At 37.9% G+C, this 22534-nt stretch overlaps 1 protein-coding gene across 1 annotated transcript in view; it reads left to right on the top strand.

The window, feature by feature from the left end:
- Positions 1-12391, top strand: part of MUSK (muscle associated receptor tyrosine kinase) — a 137969-nt gene extending 125578 nt beyond the window's left edge. Inside the window, exon 14 of the mRNA XM_034967957.3 lies at positions 1310-12391. Within this exon, the coding sequence (XP_034823848.1) occupies positions 1310-1992 (683 nt within the window). The 3' untranslated portion in view covers positions 1993-12391. The remainder of the gene's footprint in view (positions 1-1309) is intronic.
- The last annotated feature ends 10143 nt before the right edge of the window (positions 12392-22534 follow it).

The raw sequence follows: 22534 nt of genomic DNA, 5'->3' as shown, positions 1-22534 counted from the left end.
ACCAGCATAACAATGGTAAAGCCAGTTGATGAGATAGGTAAGTCCCTGTTAACTAAAGATTATCCAAAAAGGATCCCACAGAAGAAATTTCTAAGTATTATCCAGTTGGTATTTCTTTATTTTTTCCCTTTAGTTTACAGAAATGTGCTAATTGAGGTCCTTGGAATTAAAAATTAATGCCAAAATAAATAAGCCAAGATAGCAGTATTCCTCATTTCTCCTCTTTTTCAAACAGATACTTTTAACTTTTGCCTGAAAAAACCCAATAGATCTAATAATCTATTTTTAAGATGATGTGAAATTATGCCCACCTTATCTAATATTCCAAGTTCTCCAGTTTCCCTCTCAAATATATCAAGACTTTAAGATTTGAAAATGATCTTCTGGCTTTAAATCTAAGACTTTATTTATATTAACTTTTTTGGTAGCATGAACATTGTAAAACCTAAATTTCAAAATGTTTTACTGCAGCAACTTAAATACTTCATCTAAGACACTTGAATTGTATTTGTTATTGTTTCCAAACTTGATACATCTTTCTTATTAACATCCTTCATAGAAGTAAACAGAAACAGACAGCAATTACATTACACACTCAGAGCAAGCATCCATTCATAAATTAACTCACCAAACATTATGAGGCATCTGCTCTGCCAGACACGTGGTAGGTGTGGGGAATTTTTAAAGAAGAATAAGGTTCAATCTCTCCTTTCAAAGTGCTAAAACGTTGGGGAGAAACCTCAAATAGTCAAATGATTATAAAATAGGATGGTAGGTTCTCTGTGAAAGGATGACAGTAGGAAAATCTAACAGTTACTGGAAGGATCAGGAGCTGAGGCACCCTAGGGAGAGTAATAAACTGAATCTTAAAGGCAAAGAGGAGATGTTTAGGCAGAGAAATAGGGTCAGGGTTCAACCATGGCGTTGTCAACAAAAAACCAGGGCCTCCAGATTTCAGAGAGAAGAGCCACTCCAGAGAACTGATACACCATGTACTTATATGCACCATGAACTTGATGCACCATGTACGATGTACTTATGACAAGTGCCCAGGACAACAGTGCTCTGCTGGAAGTCCTCAAAAACTTTAGCCAAGGGACAGAAACCCCACTACCCAGAGTGCATTTCCTAGCTGAGACTCCTTTTGTGTTGTGATTAAAAGGATACAAATATTAAAAAACAAACATACGACAACAACAACAAAAAACAGGGCTTCATATGTTCTGACATGGTCGTTTGCTTTTGGAGTGCTCTTTCCATTGTTTCATTGTAGAAACTGAGACTAACAGGGATGGTCTTTTGGTTCCAGGAGTGTGTGCTGTCGGGAAGCCAATGTGCCTGCTCTTTGAATACATGGCCTATGGTGACCTCAATGAGTTCCTCCGCAGCATGTCCCCTCACACCGTGTGCAGCCTCAGTCACAGTGACTTGTCTATGAGGGCTCAGGTCTCCAGCCCTGGGCCCCCACCCCTCTCCTGTGCTGAGCAGCTTTGCATTGCCAGGCAGGTGGCAGCTGGCATGGCTTACCTCTCGGAACGTAAGTTTGTTCACCGAGATTTAGCCACCAGGAACTGCCTGGTGGGCGAGAACATGGTGGTGAAAATTGCTGACTTTGGCCTCTCCAGGAACATCTACTCAGCAGACTACTACAAAGCTAATGAAAACGACGCTATCCCTATCCGTTGGATGCCACCAGAGTCCATTTTTTATAACCGCTACACTACAGAGTCTGATGTGTGGGCCTATGGCGTGGTCCTCTGGGAGATCTTCTCCTATGGCCTGCAGCCCTACTATGGGATGGCCCATGAGGAGGTCATTTACTACGTGCGAGATGGCAACATCCTCTCCTGCCCTGAGAACTGCCCCGTGGAGCTGTACAATCTCATGCGTCTATGTTGGAGCAAGCTGCCTGCAGACAGACCCAGTTTCACCAGTATTCACCGAATTCTGGAACGCATGTGTGAGAGGGCAGAGGGAACTGTGAGTGTCTAAGGTTGAAGACGTTCAAATAAAATGCTGCAGTTTCCTCTCAGACTCTGTGAGCCAGGGGAATCCTACACCAGAGGCCCAAAAAGACCCACATAGGAAAGAGTAAGAGTAAACATGAGTAGTGTGTTGTTTGCTTCCCAGGGAGAGCAAAGACAGTGCAAAACCCATGTGGTAGATGGACCCATTGAAAGCCAGTGATTGGAAACACAGGCTAGGAAATGTGTCAGATAATGGAGACAACTATTCTTCTTCATGAAGGTTTGTAATACACACTGCACAGGGAAGAATGTCATCCTGTTCAGTTTCCAAAGTAGCTGGTCACAGAGTAAAGCTCTGCTGTATTAAATTTTAATATAAAATGGGATTCAGAGCTTCATTTTTTAATTGAGTTAATTCCTGTCCATTGTGAAAGTAGCTTAATCGTCATGTGAGACACTTAGGTGAAGTACAGAAAACTAAAAAGAAGGAAAAGCCACTCATTCTGTCTCCCCCCAAAGACGAGTCTTAGTGTTTTATTAAATCTTTCTTGCATTTAATGCATAATTTTATATTTGTTTGTATTCTGCAGAGTTGTGGTTACATTTTATTGATAGAGGGTTTCTAAGGAATGAAACAGCAAATCAGCAAGGCTGTAACTCTGAGTTCCCTTTTCTGTCCTGTGCCCCTCCTTTTTTCCTTTCTGTGCATTTGTCATGAATTAAGTCTGCTTATTTTATTCCTCAAGTTTTCTTGAAACAAGTTTTTGTATCTTACTGATTTACCTTTTCCTTTAAAAATTGTATTGGTATCTTTTCCATTGCTTTAATCTTTATTTCTTCTTCTTTCCAGGACTTCTGTCCTTTTTTAGTTATTAAGCTATTTTTTTCTTTTATTTCATTCATGTAATAAACACTCTGGCAGAAATAATAACATTTTAAATACCATTGTAGATTGATATGTATATGCCTTTTGCAAAGTATTACTATTTTTTCTGCATTTGCCTTTGAAGTCACACATTTCAACATTCTCACCTATTAATATTATTACTAGAGTCTATTTAAATCTCTTAAACCATAATTTATAATATGAGATTTCATAAGATACACTTGTGGCTCTGAGTTATTTCAAAACTGATATTTCTGTGCATTCTGACATTTTATTCCTTTTAGAAACAAATTCAATTGGCTGTAGAATTAATATCGTTCTGCTTAACAACTTTGTGCATGACATATTAACTGATTTTGTTGTATTTCATGATTTAAAAAAAAAAAAGCAGCAGCTCTGGAACTCAGATTCCTGGGGGTTCAGATTTTTTCTCAGTGGATCCTCACACAATACATCTTTATCTAAGTCCATACATGATCTGAGTTTATTTCTGATATAGCATGAACCCAAATTCTCCTGAAAACGAACAGGGAAGAGAAAATAACAGTCTACTCTATACCAGCTTATCTTAATTCAGACTAATTGGTAGTTAGGGCATTGGAGGAATGGTGTGAATTCTTGAAAGTAGATTTTCACTGTCTGCTGGAAAACTCTGCCTGAAATCCCCAAATCTGCCTCATGTAACAGCTTGACATCTTTGGTGGGAAACCTGCCATTTCTTATTCATAGTGTCTCCAGGCAACCAAGACAAAAATGTAGAAATTTTCCTAGACTTTGCCCTCTCTTTCATCATCAGTTTTCTATTAGTTTTACTTCCTAAAATCCTCCTGCTGACATCCTCTTCCCTTCAACCCAAGAGCCAATGACTCAACCTCTACCATTGCCCACCCTGTCTATTATCTGGCCTTCCTCTCATTTCAGGCCTGAACAGATTCTATAGGATACAACGACAGTAAGGCGGTCCTTAGTCACAGTTCTGGTTCATAAATAGCGAGGTCAGCATTTAGGACTGAGACCTAAAGAAGTGCTTCAGATAAAAATCATGAGTCTAAGTCCAAAATTGATACTGTAATCCAAATGACTGAATAAAGAATAAAGTTGCAGCGTGCGTCTAAAACAGAAAGTCAAGATGCCAACAAAGCAGAAAAGTTGGAGAGGGCCACCAGCAAGTCTAGAACTTGAGCATAGATATCCATGGCTTATTTTAGATGGTTCATGTATGCTCTGCAAAATTCAAAGACAGCTTCGGGCTTTCTCCGCTGATAAAGTTTTGTTGTAAAAGACAGACATAGAAGTCAGGCTGACAGAAAATAGAGTAACAGTAATCATAAAAATTATAATATCAGCTAGCATTTATTGAAATCTTACCATGTGTATTCTGAGGCCTTTAAATATATGAACTTAAACCTCACAACATCCCTGTAATGTTGGTACTATCATTATATACATTTTAGTTTTGCTTTGTTTTGTTTTGTTTTTGAGACGGAGTCTCGCTCTGTCGCCCAGGCTGGAGTGCAGTGGCACGATCTTGGCTCACTGCAAGCTCAGCCTCCAACAGTCACAGAGAGATTGTGCAACTGGCCCGAGTGCACACAGCAACAGAGCCGCAACAGAGCCTACTTTTTGACCAAAAGAGGCCAAATTCTCAACCACTATACTGTAGAGCCTCTGTACATGATAGAAGCAATAACTGAACCTCAGTAACTCTGTGGAAGTGATTTGTAATTTGCATGTCATTTCAAGCACACTCTATATCTATATTTTATTCTATTAACTTCCTAAGTCTTTTTAATGAATAGCAAAAAAAGTATATTTCAGCATTATCAATTTAAGTTAATCATAACATCTAATAGGTGACATGTTTATTTTTTCATGAGTTCTAATTACATTTTCAAGTTAAGATCACTGACTTATTCCCTAAGTGCTCGATCTAATGTTCTGAATCACAGGAGTATAGATGCATTATTCACCAATATTGTTTACTTTTTTAAATAAGATTTTTTTTCATGGTAGAATCATCATATACATTCAAAAAGGTAGACAAAAGAGAGACACTCACAGTGTCACTGTTACCAAGTGCCAGGACAGATATCAGTAAGGCACCAGCAGTCATTTTTAGTGATCAAATACCAAACATGGTAAGATACCAGAGTATTTTTCACATGACACCCAAAAACATATTCTCTGCTATTGTGGTGGAGCAGAAAAAGAACACTTTCTTTTCATTTTACAGTATATTACGAACCTGTTCCACGTCATTAAATATTCTTCTAAAAACCCAATTTTGGAATAATATTCTATTTGATTCATATACTGTAATTTAGCTAATCAATCTTGTATTTTTGAACATTTAGGTTTTTTCCAATTTTCATCATTATAAAAAATGCTGTAATTAACATCCTTATCTGTTCATGTCCACATTTCTTTTTATGAAAATTCAGAGAAAGGAAATGTCTGGACCAAATGGCATGTACAATATTAACACTTCTGTTATGTGGTTTCATATTCTGCAGAAATATTACTGCCACTTCTACATTGTACAAGAGATCTCATAGCCCTAAACATTTGCTTTCATAGATAATTTTCTGTTTTTTAGAAATCTTTTATCTCTTTGGTTATAGAAAAAGAGAACCTCTTTTTAATTTTATTTTTTAAATTACTAGTCAGGTTGAATGTTTCTTGTTCCTAGGTCATTAACAGTTTTTATTTTGGCAATTGTCTACAGCCCATTTTTCTGCTGTGTTCATTTTCTAATCGAATTATGGGATTTATCTTGTAAAAAGCCTATTAAGCCTTTTTCATACTTTACACAAGAGATCACATCTACTTACTTTACCTTAAAATAACATTTACTTATTTTCTTATAAAAGTAATATATTATGTTTGAAAAGAAAAATAATATGCAATAATATACAATAATATGTATAATCATAATAGACAATAATAAAAATGAAAAAACACCAACCAGTGGTAATTAACATTAACATCATAATATTCTTCCAGCCTTTTTCAGATAGACAGGTAGGTAAGTAGGTTGGTAGGTAAATAGATAGATAGATGATACATAGATAGAGAGATAGATAGATAATTTAAACAAAAATAAGATCATACTGCTACATTACTTCAAGCCTTGCTTTTATCACTTAATATATCTTAAACATCTTCTACATGAACAAGTATTCATGTGCAACATTAATTTTGATGGTTGAATAGTATTATACAGATTTATCGTAATTGACATAACTATTATTCTACTGTTAGACATTTGGTTTATTTCTATTTTTCCATTATAAAATGTAATGTTTTGATCATCCTGTTGCTAAATTTTGTAAGCATTTATCTTAAGTGATTTCTTTAGCTATAACTCCTAGAAGTGAAATTTCTAGATGAAACGATAAATGCACTTTTAATACTTTGTAAATATATTAAAAAATTACCTTCCTGAATTATTTTATTAACATGTACCTCTCCTAGTCAGATAAGACAGCCCATTTATTTCAATCTCACCAATACTGAGTATAGCATTTTAATCTCTGTCAATATAATAGCTAATAGCTTAAAGTTATTTCATAGCTTATATTTACACTTCTTTAAATACTAATAAAATTGAACATTGTTTAATGTTTTGAGGATACTTGATTGGTGATTTGCCTCCTACTATTATTTTTCTACTGGGTATATCTTTTTCTTGTTGCTTTGTAAGAGCACTTTATATATTAAGGAGTTAAATTTTGTGATATATGTTTCAACTACTTTTATCATGTTAAAAATATAGACTTCTATTTGTCTTTTATTGTAGGTTTTATCAATCAGAAAAGAATGTTGACTTTTCCGTCCATTCAGATGATTGTGGCTTTTTTCCCTAAATGATTTGTTAATATGTACAATTGTATGAATTTATTTCCTAATGTAGCGATATCCTTGTCTTCTAGGAATAAACTTTTTGGGCGAATCATATCAATCTTCTACTTAAATACCAAATTAATTTACATATATTTGCATCAATATTAATAAGTTCATAAAATTAAAAGTTTTTCATTTTCTTCTCTGTTAGAGTTTTGTATTGGCATTAGCATTTGTATTAGCATTGTATTAGGAAAAACTCAGGAGTTTTTCTCTATAATCTTGGTTAGTTTATTTTTAAATAATTGTTATTTATGAAAGTAATACATAAAAATGTTGTTTAAAAAAACTCACAAGAGGGTAAAAATTTAAAAAATAATAAAAGTTCCCTTCTTCCTTTTCATCTCTAGTCCCAGCCTAAGTGCTAACCACTTCACCCATTTATAGTGTTAGTTCTTCTGGTGATTACCAGTGCAATTCTAACAAATAGGTTTGCATTTCTCTTTCTGAATTGATCAATTTTTTAAAAATATGCAGCACTCTGACTCAAACTCCCTTTCTTTTTCCTGAGATATGTTAACTTCTAATGTTATATTGTTTATCACAACTTTCACAAATATTTCTAAATAAAGGTTACCTACTGATTCTGGATTATGCTACATAAAATTAGAGCTTCCAAATTTCCCTCCATCACTTCTCCCTGCTCTCTACTCTCACAATCAGTCAACTATACACCTATTTCTACGCTGTCAACTATATGTTCATTTCTATGAATCTTGAATATTTGCATTTTGTTCTGGAACAAATTAAGATTTAGGTGTTTTGACTAGATTGATTCTAAACATCAAAAAACAAAAATAAAATACCTGCAATTATGTGATCATGTATTTATGCATTGCCAAATAATGGTATTCCATTATTTTAATTTGATAAGATAAATTTAATATACATTAATTCTTATTTCCTCTATTTTATGGAAGAAATATTTTTAAAAATCACAAAACTTTTACATTCGCTTCTCTTCCTAATATTTATTTTTCCTTTTCCTTCTGCCTCTCTTCTTTCGTGCCCTTTTTTCCAAAAATTATTTTGATGATTTTTTTTATTCACCATACATAATTACAAATGAAGAGTTGCTCTGGTTAGTATTGGTAGCAGAAGTGGGGTCCCTTTGCTGTTTTGTTGGTATATTCACCCAGCATGACCTCTTTTCCGTGGGATGGCTACCTCTGGGCTCTGGTTATGTGGCTCATAGGGAAGTATAGGCAGCCTGAGTCAGAATCCCCACAGTTCCAAAGTGATGGAAGACTGTACTCTGAGATACAATATTTTGACGTATTTCACTCCCAGGAGAGCTGCTTGCTATTCTTTCACTGCTTCCATTACCCAAAAGAGTATGATATTCTCCCCATTTTCTGTATTGCCTCACACCTAGGACCCTTCAAACCCACACCAACGACCTCTCAGGCAAATTGATCTATTCAGATAGCAGTTTACAGGGATAGACATGAGGCCTCTTGGCCCACCTGCTCTATACACAATCTTCTAGTCGACCATCCTGATTGACAACCCACAACCCACCCCTGTCTCTGTATTTGCTGACTCAGAGCATTGAGACTTTATACATGTGAAATCACATCTCCCCTCCCCTCACGCTTGGCTTGTGTGTATTGCAAAAGCTGCAATTTAGTTTTTCCTGTGCCTTGTCTTACCCATGGATAAGAACACTAAGATACTTTCCGCTTTTTGAATATTTGTCAAAGTGATGGCACTTGGATTGGTTTCAGCATGTACATAGATTGATTCTTATTCATATACATTTACTGTCATATTGGGGAAATCTTGAGGGGAAAAGAAAAGGCTCTTACTACCATGTTCATCAAGAGTCCTCTCTGGAATAGTTGAAATAGTTTAGGAGTTATCGGTTCACTCCTTCGTCTTGTTTGCCTCCAGATTTCTTTTTTCCTTCTTTTTCTGTTTCTTAGTGTTGGAACAGCCCACACCTCAATCCTTGGATGACATCTCCCTTTTATCTGTATTCATCCCTAGTGATCTCTTCTGGTTGCAAGGCTATAAATGCCATCTGTATGCTGAGATTTTTTAATTTTTAGTTCAAACCTCTCTCCCCAACTTTACACGCACATTTCTAACTATGTTATAGATGATAGCTTTAGATTCTCCTCCTCAGGACTAGGCTTTCTGCTTGATCTAGGAGCAAAGCTGAAAACTGCTATGGAGCTTGGTGTTGCCTTGATACCAAGGAGGAGTCTCAGAGCCTCTCCAATGCAAATACACACTTGCAGTGTCCTAGTGCTGCTGACTTACGTACTCATTCTAAAGAGGGTAGATTGTATCCATTTTAATAGCTCTCAATACCCTTGCCCATTCCCATTACAGCTGGCAGAAATTCCCCAGCTGCAAATGGGTTGCATTTATCTGTTACCCATTCCTGATTTGCAGCACGATTGACTGTTTCCTTTTCTGCATGGTCTATGTGTCACTCCGTGAGAATCTGGGAGAGGAGAACTCGATATGGTGCTCATTCCATCATTTTAACCGTAGTGTTCTTTATTGTGAAGAGGGATCCCTGTTAGAGTGGAGTCAAAGCTTTATAGCAAGTGTATTTCAGGTAACTATTCTTTTACTTGTTTCAGATCTATTTCAGTAGCACAGCCACCAAGATAGAACACTTATAAGCCCTTATTTTGGTATAGATCACCAGAGAAACCACTCACCACTCGCACATGGCCTTCAGTACTGAGTCATTACATATTGGAAGGTCAGAAACTACATCAACAGGAAAGACCCATAGGTGTGGGGGTCTGATATATTTGCCAGTACATTTCTTATCATTACAAACAAAGATTTATGTGTGTCTAGATGTTTACCTTGCCTTCTAAGAGGTCATGTCCTCTGAATGAAGCAAAATCAAGGTAAGCCTTTACATGTAAGCTGTTACATGTCTTCTTTACAGAATCCCTCTTAATTAAAAACTTCTAAGAGATTCAGCAGGGTTAGTTTTTCTTACAACCTTCATCGTCAGACCTGTAATTATGCAACTGGCCAGCATTGCTCTTTCAAACCACAGTCTCTGGAAAGTACACACCGTATATAGCATTTTGCCCATAAGAAGAGAAACCACCTGTAGTATCTAAGGTTACGTCAGAGAGATGTTAACCACAAAAAAACCCAGACTTAGATACACACTATCATTTTCTGGGTGTGTTCTTGACCATTTAGAGCTGTGATTAAAATTAGAAGTGTTGGCATGACACTGCTTTCTGACTTTCTTTTTTAGCCATGTTGACACCGTGGTGGTTAGTGTGATGCTCCTTCTTATTTCAATTGATGCTTTACTCAGGTATGGATGAAACATAATTTAAAGTCACCTTCTCTTCTGCTATCTTGATTTTTAAAATTATTTGGATGCATTATATTTAAGAATCTTAAGACAGTCCATTAGTATTATGTATTTATCTTCTCTTCACTCATTTAAGTCACTTTCTGACTCAGATCACCTTCTCAGGAGACTCTCAGCATCATTTTGCCTGACATCACTCAGTTGCTTTGTTTATGGCAACCTAAAAAAGCAGCTGCCCTAATTTTAGCCCATTCCCAGAGTGCCCTCAGAAGTGACAGGTAAGAAAGAATAAACTGATCAAAGATGAGAGAAAGACTTACAGAGGAGTGACACTGAGAGAGCAAAAAACCACAAATAAATTTCATTTCTAAGAACAAAGCAAAGATGACCAGGAAATGCCTGAGGAAACACATTTTTTTTTTTTTTTTTGGAGGTAGAGGGTATTATATTCCTTTTTTTTCTTCAACTTTCATTCTAGATTCAGGGAGTACATGGGCGAGTGTGTTATGTGGACATATTGTGTAGTGCTGATGTTTTCAGTACAACTAAACCTGTCACCCGGGTTGTAAGCATAGTACTCAATAGATAGTTTTTCAACCCTTGCCTCCCTTCTTCAGAGACCTCCCCCTTCTTGTATTCCCCAGTGTCTTTTGTTCCCATCTTTATGTCCATGTGTACTCAATGTTTAACTCCCACTTATACTTGAGGACATTTAGTATTTACTTTTCTGTTTCTGTGTCCATTTTGCTGCAAAGGACATGATTTTGTTCTTTTTGGCTGCATAGTATTCCATGGTGTATATGTATCACATTTACTTTATCCAATCAACAATTGATAGGCAACTGTGTTGATTCCACATCATTGCTATTGTGGATAGTGCTGCAATGAACGTATGGGTACAATGTGCCTTTTGGCAGAATGATTGATTTTCCTTTAAGTGTATACCAAAGGAAATGGGATTGCTGTATCAAATGGTAGATCAACTCTTATTTATTTCTCATTCATTTCTCAAATAATTTCTGAATTATTTGAGAAATCAAGGAGACACTTTTTTTTTTTTTTTTTTTTTTTTTTTGAGACAGAGTCTTGCTCTGTTGCCTGGGCTGGAGGGCAGTGGCGTGATCTTGGCTCACCAGAACTCTGCCTCCCAGGTTCAAGCAATTTGGAGACATAATTTTTAAGACATTTTAAAATAATAAACCTCAAATATTTTAGGGAAAACATCTTTATCTCTGTTTCTATAACTGTCAACCTGTTTCTAATAAGCTTTGCAAAGCTATATGAAACTAGTTTTTAATTTTTGTATACTTGAGACAATTTTGGAAGAAAGTAGGTATCTACTCATCCAATTTCAGAGAACTCTGAGAAAATTTAGTTATTCTTATGAAAGATCTATTTTCTTATTGCAATAACTGTGAATTTATCTGGCACTTGCCCAAACTTAGCATTAACAGGTAATACATTATATTCACAACAGAAACTAGAAGATGATTCCAGAACAACACAGCCCTAAAGGAAAAATCATTAATTGTTTGACATAAATATTCTACACTTCAAAAATCTACACTTAGATTTTTTTTCTAAGATTGTTTTGTATTATTTACTAACAGCTTTCCATTAACAATAAATTTAGAACTTTTTTATATTTTAAATATCAATGTGTGCATTATTTTGGTGATGACATAATAAATCATTAGATGTTGCATACATGTTATCAAGTGTATATGGATGTTGCATAAGTGTTATCAAGACAGGCAGCAGATGGAGTGTTGAAATATATGGACTCAGGGCTGAGTCTGCTGCCTGTCAAATCCTAGCAATTTACTTAACCCCTTTGTGTTCAATTTTCCTCATTTATGAAATGAGAATAAGAATAGCACCAAGCTCATAGGTTATTGGAAAGATTAAATGATTTAATAAGTAGAAAAGGCTTAGAAAGGTACCTAATACACAGTAAATACTTCCAAGGACTTTGCTAATATAATTGTGTCTAATTTTTTGCAATTATATAGAAAACTGACATACTATAGCTAAATCATTACACAGATCTTTTTACTATTTCCTGCAGATACAGCAATAGAACTAACATAATTAGGTCAGATGCAATAAACCTTTTTAGGAATTTTAATATATGTTACAAAATTACCCTCCAGAAATCTTGCAACAATTTACACAACCAATAGCAATGTTTGAAAGTGCTTATTTCTGATACTTCAGCTAATTTAGCATGTCATCAAATTTAATTCTTAGCCAGTTTGATAACTGAGAAACTTTAGCTCCCTGTTTAAATTTGATTTTTCTTTTAAATTCCTGCAGATATTGTTTGCTTTTCAGATTTTTTACCAGCTGTTTTTGGGCATTTTGTGAATTGTCAAGTATGTTCTACTGTTTGTCTTCTACTGATTGTTCTCCACCTGGACTGAGTGTGGATCCTGGAACAGTCTAGTTTTTCTTGGGAATCCTGTTACAATGTATGTTCTAGATCTACCCTCCATATTTATTATCTTTAGCCTCATTGTATACATTTTATATCAATTTCTTCTGAGATAGGTAAATGTCTTAATCTGATTTTGTAATTCATTACATCTCCTATCTGCTTTTTACTGTTTTCATTGCATTATTTTTTATTTACTTATTTTTAATAGTAATACATTCACTTGGGTCAACATTCAAAGATATAAAAATCTACACAGTAGACTTCTACTTATAAGAAGAGGGGGTGGATGTGCTTTTTCCTCTTCCTTCCACTAAATACAACTAAAAACCCGAACATCACATAGAAAACCAACGTGGAAAAGTGGAGAGAAGTAGACAGTTCATCTAGGAAGAAGACAGAGTCAAGGAATGACATTCTGGTGAGCTCTCTAGGTTTTCTTTGGGCCTCAGCTATCTCAAACTTGAAGCTGAAGAAGCCAGCAACACAGAAACGCCAGCGGGCATATACCGAAAAAAAAAACCAAACAAACAAAAAAAAGCCCCAACTAAAGCCTGCTATCTTTAGACAAAACACCAGGAAAAGGGCACCTAGCAAGACAGAAACCTTTTAGACAATAATTGCTCTCTTCTAGCCAAACACCACGCGCACACACACACAACAAACAAAAAAAATGGCCTCACCTCCACCCACGCCAGCAAAGACCGAGTGTGGATCCTAGACTTCTCCCTCACCAGGTGTAATAAGGAGCTCAAACTTCCCACAGGTGTGAGTCAGAAAAGTCCTCTTCCACAACTCAGACTTTCATGCCTCTGAGCTCTAAATGCATATAGAGGAAATATTTAAGGCAATATATTATAAACATAGGAGGCTAAAGCGATATAAAAGGAGGTCCTTTCTACACTTTGTTTGAACTGGTAAAATGTCGACACTAGTAACTGTGATAAGTTACATACATACTGTATAATGCATGTATAATGTAATCCCTAGAGCAACCATAACAAAACTCCACAAAAAGATATACTTCAAAACACTATTGGTCAGGTGCAGTGGCTCACACCTGTAATTTCAGCACTTTGGGAGGCCAAGGCAGGTGGATCACCTGAGGTCAGGAGTTCAGTACCAACCTGGCCAACATGGCAAAACCCTGTCTCTACTAAAAATACAAAAATTAGCTGGGTGTGGTGGCACATGCCTCCCAGATACCTGGGAGGCTGAGGCAGGAGAAAAGCTTGAACTCGGGAGGCAGAAGTTGCAATGAGCCGAGATCACACCACTGCCCTCCAGCCTGGGTGACAGAGCAAGACTGTGTCTCAAAAACAAACAAACAAACAAAACCCACTATAGATATATCAAGACAGAATTCTAAGAAATGTTCAAGTAACCCACAAGAAGGCAAGAACAAGAAAACAGAAAAAAAAAAAACAACAGAGCAAATAAAAAGCAACAAATAAAATGGCAGACTTAAGCCTTGACATAGTAATAATTACATTAAGTATAATTATCGTAGAATTTTAAATGTTTAGATGGGCTTCCAGTCCAAGATGGAGAGAGAGCATGTGTTTGCCTCACCACCTGTGGTCTCAATGGACTACGGATTTGGATAAATTTCTGCAAAATGGAAAACACATGGCGTCATGCTAACAGACAAGACTCACAGGAAACAAGAGTGATACAATAGAGGTAGAAACCATCTGTTTGGTTCTATCCTTGAGAGGCTAAATAGAGACTATTTCCCTAGATTTACTAACTAAAATACTATCACCTGGCAGGAAGCAGTGGAGGTTGGGAGGAGGGGCGGCAGTGAACTCAAAATAGATGATTACCTTTCTGGTGTCAGTGCCTGGTCCATACCCCTCACTCCTAGCAACAGTTCTTCTTCTCCGTTTCCTTCCTTAAAATCCTCCATTAATTTTTTATTCATTCATTTGACCAATACTTAGTGATTAGCTACTAAATGCTAGGCACTGTCACAGATGCTGGGGAAATACTAGTGAACAAGATAAGTCTGATTTGGGGGAGTTTTAATTCTACTAATGAACAAATAATAAATATGAAAACAAAAATATAAACAGATCATTTTAAATAGCAATGAGTTCTATGAAAGCAGAGACATTGCAGGAATTAGTGTATATCCTTCCACCTGCTCATCACAAATAAATTCATTAGTAACTGCACTGCTACGACATTTCAAAGGCTGTTGAAATTCCACGTCTCCAAGGGCTGGAGTTCTCATTGCTATCAGCAAATGATCTGACTCCAGAATCTCAACCTTAGGGTATGCTTCCTAGGACTACTCTTAGGATACAGGGTTAGGTCATGTATTAGTCCATTCTCATGCTGCTAATAAAGACATACCCAAGGCTGGGTAATTTATAAAGGAAAGAGATTTAATTGACTCACAGTTCAGTACTGCTGGGGAGGCTTGAGGAAACTTACAAACATGGCAGAAGGGGAAGCAAGCATGTCCTTCTTCACATGGTGGCAACAAGAAGTACTGAGCAAAAGGGGAAAAGACCACACCATCAGATTTCATGAGGACTCATTCACTATCAGGAGAACAGCATGGAAGTAACTGCCCCCATGATTCAATTACCTCCCACCAGGTCTCTCCCACAACACATGGGGATTATGGGAACTACAATTCAAGATGAGATTAGGGTGGGGACACAGCAAAACCATATCACGTCAGGTTCTTGACAAACCAAGCCTGAGATAAAGATTCCTGTGCAAGTGGTTTATGGAGGGAGTGCTCTCAGAGGAAATGCCTCTGGGAGTGATAGAAGGAAGTTTGGTTAGTGAAAGAGCTGGGCAAAGGTGTGTTATCAGCTGAAGTGTGACCTCAGCTTGCACTCACAGAGAGCTCTGGAGTATGAGTTATACCGCAAAGATTGTCCTACCCAGAGGCAAAGAAGATTGAACTGTTATACTCCTGCTTTGGCCTTTGGATATGAGCCACCCTGGGGCAAGGGCCAGAAGTGGGTAACCTCTCAGGCGTCTCCACATGAGACAGTTCCTGTTATTCAAAGGCAATCCTTTCAAGAAGGGTTTCTTAACTTCCCAACTTTCAATTTGGGAAGATTTCTTATTGTCTAGCTTATTTTTATAGACACAGTCATCTTATTAAATAATAGTGACACACTAGCCTTATATGTTGAAGACTTCCCTTAAAACTGCTAACAGATATGGCATAAATCATTGTAACAAAATCAATTCTTTTTGGTTGATCCAAGATTCCATTTTCCTTCTCGTTGAAGAAGTAGGTGAACTTTAAAGGAAAGAACTAACTTTCCAAATTCAACCTGAGCTAGTTACAAAATAAATAAAACAGAAACTGCCCATTCTACCTTTTTATGCAATAATAACAATACACACTTAGTCCACTAATTAAGTCTTCCCTTCAAGAAAGATTAGTAATTTATTTAGTAATTAATTACTAAATATTAAAAAAATAATTTAGTAATAAAATTAGTAATTTTATTACATTAGTAATAAAATATGTGTGCCAGGTGCAGTGGCTCATGCCTATAATCCCAGCACTTTGGGATGCCAAGGCAGAAGGATCATTTGAACCCAGGAGTTTGATGCCGGCCTGGGCAACATAGTAGGACCCCATCACTACAAAAAAAATTTTTTTTAATTAAAAATTAGCTGGACATGGTGGTGTGCACCTGGAGTCCCAGCCACTCTGGAGGCTGAAGCAGGGAGATACCTTGAGCCCAGGAGGTCAAGGCTGCAGCGAGCCATGATCATGCCACTGTACTCCAGTCCAGGTGACAGAGTGAGACTCTGTCTCAAAAAAGAAAAAAGATTTCTCCCAGGCTTTTGGAGTTCTCAGAGTGTCACAAATGCTAAGAACAGACAAGGAAAGAGGAAGAAAAAGTACAGAGAAACAATCTTCTATCCCCTTTAGTATTTGCAAACTATAGTGTGTCCCTTATTTGTTTCATTGTTATAATCTGGATTCTTGGCATTTAAGAAGAAACTGAGATTTTTCTGTAACTCTGATGAAGAACATTCCCGGAGGCCAATGTGTCTATGTGCTGGAAACCAGAAAGGGGAAGTGTCCCAGCTAGAGTCTGGTAAACCATAATTCTTCCTATTGTCAAGAATTTCACATCTTTGCTCACGCATGGGAAAGTTCTCAAAGTAGATTTGACAATATTTCACAAATACCACAAAAGGACCATGCTCAGCAAAGACAATTCCAGGCTTGGCGCTAAGCAATGTATTCTATCAACTGGCACCAGTGAGTCTCACTTGGTGTGAATGTTCCACAGCACAGACCAGTACCACTCTTAGATTTGGGCAAGAGGAGACTAACTTGGGCACTGTGATTAAGAGGATTTCACTCTGGTCTTTCTCCAGGCACCATCCTTCTCACAGGGTGAGGGTCCCAGGGGCCAAAGGGCTATGCCTACCTAGAAACTGACTCCCTTCTTTTAAACCATATTTCAGATATGAGGGGCCCCAGAATTTCAGCTCTGCCACTGGCCCTTTTCTGGGTCCCTCTACCCTTGAGTGGACAGTGCCTCTGGCAGTCATATCTTTAGGCTGGGGGTTGTCCAAGGAGCAGCCATTGTAAGAAGAATGAACACAGATGTGTTCACAAGACCTTTCATGTGTTGGGCAAACTCAGGGTGGGAAAAGAGAGTAGAAGGGCTGTGATCCAGGGCCTAGCTCTTCCCACACCACCATACTTCAGCAGAGACCTCAGAAGAGTCCTAAAACTCTCCATATAAATAGTATTCAGTTTAGGTAATAATTGAGTTACTATGTGGCAGGCACAATCAGGACTGGCAGGCACTATTCTCAGTATCATATATGTATACACAAATATATATACATATATAATATGAATTATAATATATTATATATAAATATATTCACTTAATTTTCACAATAACCTTATGGGAAATAGGCTTACAGGGAGATTAAATAACCTGCACCAGGCCATACAGCAAGTGGTGGGCCCAAGATTTGATCCCATGCAGCCTGGTTCCAAAACATGTACTCCTATTTCACCAAATACAATTTTGCATCCCTCTGTGAATTTCTAGATTAGATAAATTTGATGTGTATCACAATCTTCCTTGGAATTTGCTTTGTAAAAAAAAAAAAAACTAAACAAACCAAAACAACATGATTTTTTTGGAGAAGGCAACTTGCTTAGTTAAAACAACAGGGTGGATCCGGTGCTATATAGAGCAGTTTGCTGCAAGAACACACAGCGTAGGGAACTTAACCCAGACCATGGAATCAAGGGGCACTTCCAGAGGAAGACAGTTTCTGAAATAAGTCTTAAAAGATAGGTCCAAGGTAGGCAAGCAAATAAGATGAGAGCAGGACAGTCTATTCTAGCCTCTAGTAGGAGAACAAAAACAAATAGGAAAGAGGGCCCTTTATTTTTTTTTCATGGATGGGATTTTATTAAAATTGTACATAGATCTCAAATTTAGATTTAAAAATGAGCATTTTTTTCTAGTATCAAAATAGTTATTTTAAAAATAACTTGGAAGCCGGGCGCAGTGGCTCACGCCTGTAATCCCAACACTTTGGGAGGCTGAGGTGGGCGAATCATGAGGTCAGGAGTTTGAGACCACTCTGGCCAACACGGTGAAACCCCGTCTCTACTAAAAAAAAGAAACAAAAATTAGCCGGCGCAGTGGCGGGTGCCTGTAGTCCCAGCTACTCTGGAGGCTGAGGCAGGAGAATCACTTGAACCCGGGAGGCGGAGGTTGCAGAGAGCAGTGATCGCGCTGCTGCACTCTAGCCTGGGTGACAGAGCAAGACTCTGTCTCAAAAAAAAAAAAAAACCCTTAGAAAACTTTAATACAACTTTGTTATATATTAAATATTCACCTAAAATCTCAATCATTTCTCTCCCATCTCTCTCTGCTAGAATCTTGGAGGGCCCTTTATTTATAAGTAACTCACTGCAAAACACTTTCAAGACAAGAGTGAGGGGAAGGTGAAGAGGTCAGAGCTGAAGTGTTTATCATATCTCTAAGTCCATGGCTTTTAACCTAAAAGCCGCCTCTGAAAATTTACCTGGAGGAAATGAAAAACCTGTGTCACTACTCTGAAAATTCAGATTTTTTAAATATTCAGGGATAGATTTATAGAAACTTAATTGTGTATAACCTTACCTTGTGGGCGAGAAAAATGACTCTGAAAGATGATAAAAATCAGTAGTTGTCGAGAGTATGATCTTTTGATTCAAAGTAGAAATTCACTTTTATTATTAATCTTTATTGGGCCTACTCACTCCTGCCAGAGTGGGTCATGCAAAGGCTCTGGGGTCTTAAGCAGAGTACAGTATTTGGTAAGAATGTTCTAGGGTTTGGTTTACACTGACCACCACTGAGATGCCCATTGCAAGTATATGTAGTCATTTGAAGTTTGGGACTTCTGCCATGTCTATGCCACACTTGGACATTCAAATCATTACAGAGTCAGTCTAGGAACTCCTGTGCCTACGGTTCGGTCTCCTTAGGTGCTCTAAGCAACCATTTGCCCTGGGAGTCATGCCGTTTCACCAGGGCACCTAGAGAGTGGGTTCCCGTCACCACTGGAATCCAAAGACCTGTCTCCTCAGCCTTAGAGAAGCGTCTCCATTCTGTTGCTACTTTTTTATCCTGCTTGTTTAAAAAAGGCATTTTCCTCTCCCTAGTTTCCCTTTTGAGACATTTAACATATTCTCTCCAATTGCTTTTGGCTTTTCTAAATGCCAAAAAGAAAGCTTGTATTCAAGCAACTCAGGCTTTAGGCACTGAAAAAACATCCATAGCAAAGGAACAAAGGCCTTAAAACTGGGAACAGGCCAGGCACGGTGGCTCATGCCTGTAATCCCAGCACTTTGGGAGGCCAAGGGGGGTGGATCACGAGGTCAGGAGATCAAGACCATCCTGGGCAACATGGTGAAAACCCGTCTCTACTAAAAATACAAAAATTAGCTGAGCGTGGTGGCACACACCTGTAGTACCAGCTACTTGGGAGGCTGAGGCAGGAGATTCGCCTGAACCCGGGAGGTGGAGGTTGCAATGGGCTGAGATTGCGCCACTGCACTCCAGCCTGGTGACAGAGTGAGACTCCATCTTGAAAAAAAAAAAAAAAAACTGGAACAAATTCCAGAAGGACAAGCATCTCAAATATCTCTGTTTTCCAGCAGCAAAAATAATAATAATGATTCAACGAATGATTATATAGGATATTTGATTGTTATACATTTTGCATCATTATAAATAACACTGTAAAAACTTCTTATATGGTATTTGTATTCTTGGGATATATTTCAAATAGTAGGAGCACAATATATCACTTGAGGTACCTGCTTACTTAAGCAAATGTAAGGTGAGGTCATTAATGTCATGACTGAAAGACAAAAGAGAAGCTTTTTGTCAGTTGCTGGAGTCCACTTTTCCCATGAATACCTTGTTATACTCTGAAGGTGAGACAGAGTAATTTTCAGGAAGCCATTGGTTTCCTGGAGGAAACTCAACTCCTCGTGCCTAAGATTCAAAGTTAGAAGGACTCATCAGAATGGACTGAGATGGTCTCGTGCAAGTTCCCCTAGCAAGAAAGCAAGCAAAGCCCCCCAGAAACACTCACCAGAAGGGAAAGGAAGTTTGGGATGGTACTGGAGCTCAACACAAGGTATGAAAATTGGGAAGCAGCATGAAGCTAAAGTAGGAAGCCCCTTGCCAAAGCCCTTGCCTAAGCCCTTGCCAAAGCACAGGCATGAGATTGGACTAGATAAGAGATCACTGCACAGTGAATAAGCATCCACCAGTCTGCATAGACCAGGTCTCCAGCAGCAACAGTGTTGTGGGCAATAACTACAGCAGTAGAGCTGATGGACTGATTTCTCCTTCTAGTTCCTTGTCTCCTCTGGGATGTTGAAGCACAGCTAGTCTTTTTTGCCTGGGGTCTTTGGACAATTGAGGATACAGAAGGAGAGAACATAAGAGGAGGAATTGGTGGGTGTTTGAAGTAGTAATTGAAAAAATTAGACATGTGAACATGCTTGTGTCCCAAGCTGGAAAAACAGGTCAATAAATACACATACTATCAGAGTCACAGTAAATACATGTACTGTCAGAGTCACAGATTTGTTTACAACCAGAGAAAATACAGAAAAATGTAGCTTCTTTGTTGCTTCTTCAAGTATTCTCACCTGCTGTGTAGAAAGGAAATCTATCTTTGAGCTTACTACAGTAAATTTGGTCCACCAACTTTATTTAGCAGTCCTTGTAGAAACTCAGTCATCTCCTATAAAATTCTGTGGCTCTCAGATTTTTAGATGGTGTGACATCCTCTGTCCTTCTTCAGGATGGGATATGGGCAGTGGTAAAATGATTACCTCACCTTATGAGAGCAACAAAGAGGACCCAAGATTACATGCAGTGCCTCTGGATTCTTGCTGGTCCTTACAGCAGAAATCTTGTCTGTGTGTCTCCTTGACTGTGACCACTGAGGCAGAGGCTACTGGTCACAAACTAGTATGTATGACCAGAGACCACAGCCAAAGGCATTTGGCCCTGTCCCAAAGTCTCTACCTCCTACCTAAGGTGTACAAAAAAAAAAATAGTTCAATTGAAAATAGCTGAAATATTGAGGGATATTTGGAGTACAAGAGTACTCACAGCAGTATTGCAATTACAATGTGTATACGAAGGCCTTATTGACTTGATTTACATTTTTTTCTTCTTTCAATATGTTCTAGTTAGTTGAGCAGATTCCCAAACAACCCAAAATATTTTTGGTTTAAGTACTAGGAATTATAATTATACACCTTTCATGAATGAATGGTCAAACAAAATTCCTGCCAGAGATAAGTTTTCCAGTGTTCTGACAAAAGGACATGCTATCAAGCATGTGTTGACAGCCATTACAATGACACTGTGTACATCTAGTCAAGACGTTTTTTCACTTCTCCAAAGCCAGAAAAATGGAGAAGCCTCCCACCAAAACTTCAAGAGAAGGGATGAGAGTTGCTCACCCTCCCTAAACTTTAAATTCAAAGAAGGGGGCAACTAAACTGGAGCTTTGTGTTGTTGGACAACCCCTGGCTGTGGACCAGCAATGCAGGATGGGCAATTTGCCTAAGCAGCTGTGAGCCTGGAATCTCTTGGGCAGAATCATTGGCTTGAGAACAGTTTATCTCCAGGAAATTTCTTTGCTGGGGGCAAGTGGAGGGGGGCAGAAAGGTCTACTTTACTTGAGATGTTTCTCAGCAGATAAGTTTCCAAAAATCCTCATTCATATCTAAATATGTCTTCCCTAGAGAGACTGAACAAGGTTCTAAGAGCTGTAGAACAGTTTTAGAAGAAAGTGCTCAAAGTTAGGCTAAACCTGTAATTCCTACAGGCAATTTGCTCCTGGAATAGTTAGCACCAAAATCACATAGGGGGGTTTTATGGATGTGTACCTTTTGAACAGAAATCTTTAAAACGAATTCTTTTTTGTGTTAAAAAGGAAAACATGAATAGTAACATGCTAAGATATAAAATGGACGATGTTACATATAAATTGATTTACTTATGTTCCTTAACTTGAAGATTTAGTGCTTGGTAATCTTAATTTGGGAGGGGTTTATTGTGAGGTTTTTCATTTTAGATAAGCTTCCAGTTCAAGATGGAAGAGGAAACACATGTGTTTGTCTCAATACCTGTGGCCTCAGTAGACTACAGATTGAAAACATGTGTGGAATATGGAAAGCAGATTGGGGTCAGGCTGACAGATAACAGAGCACAGGAAACAAGAGAACGAGGCAGTAGAAGCCACTCTTCATGGCTGAACCCTTGATAGGCTTCTGGCTAGGCAGAGGCAGGCATAGAGAGTAGAAAGGGAAACAGAAAGAGAAATCTCCTTCAGCCACTAGAATGCCTGCTCTGCTCAGCCAGCCTCTCTGTTCCAGGCCCCTGACTATACAGAATGATGGGTGGCACCACCCATCATATTTTAGAGAAGCTATTCTCTAAAATAGTAAATAATTTATTTGGGTAGGATTACAGTTACCCTTGGTGATCCAGGTACTTCAG

Source organism: Pan paniscus, chromosome 11 (assembly GCF_029289425.2).
Source record: "Pan paniscus chromosome 11, NHGRI_mPanPan1-v2.0_pri, whole genome shotgun sequence".
Taxonomy (NCBI): Eukaryota; Metazoa; Chordata; class Mammalia; order Primates; family Hominidae; genus Pan; species Pan paniscus.
This window is presented reverse-complemented; position numbering and strand designations above follow the sequence as displayed.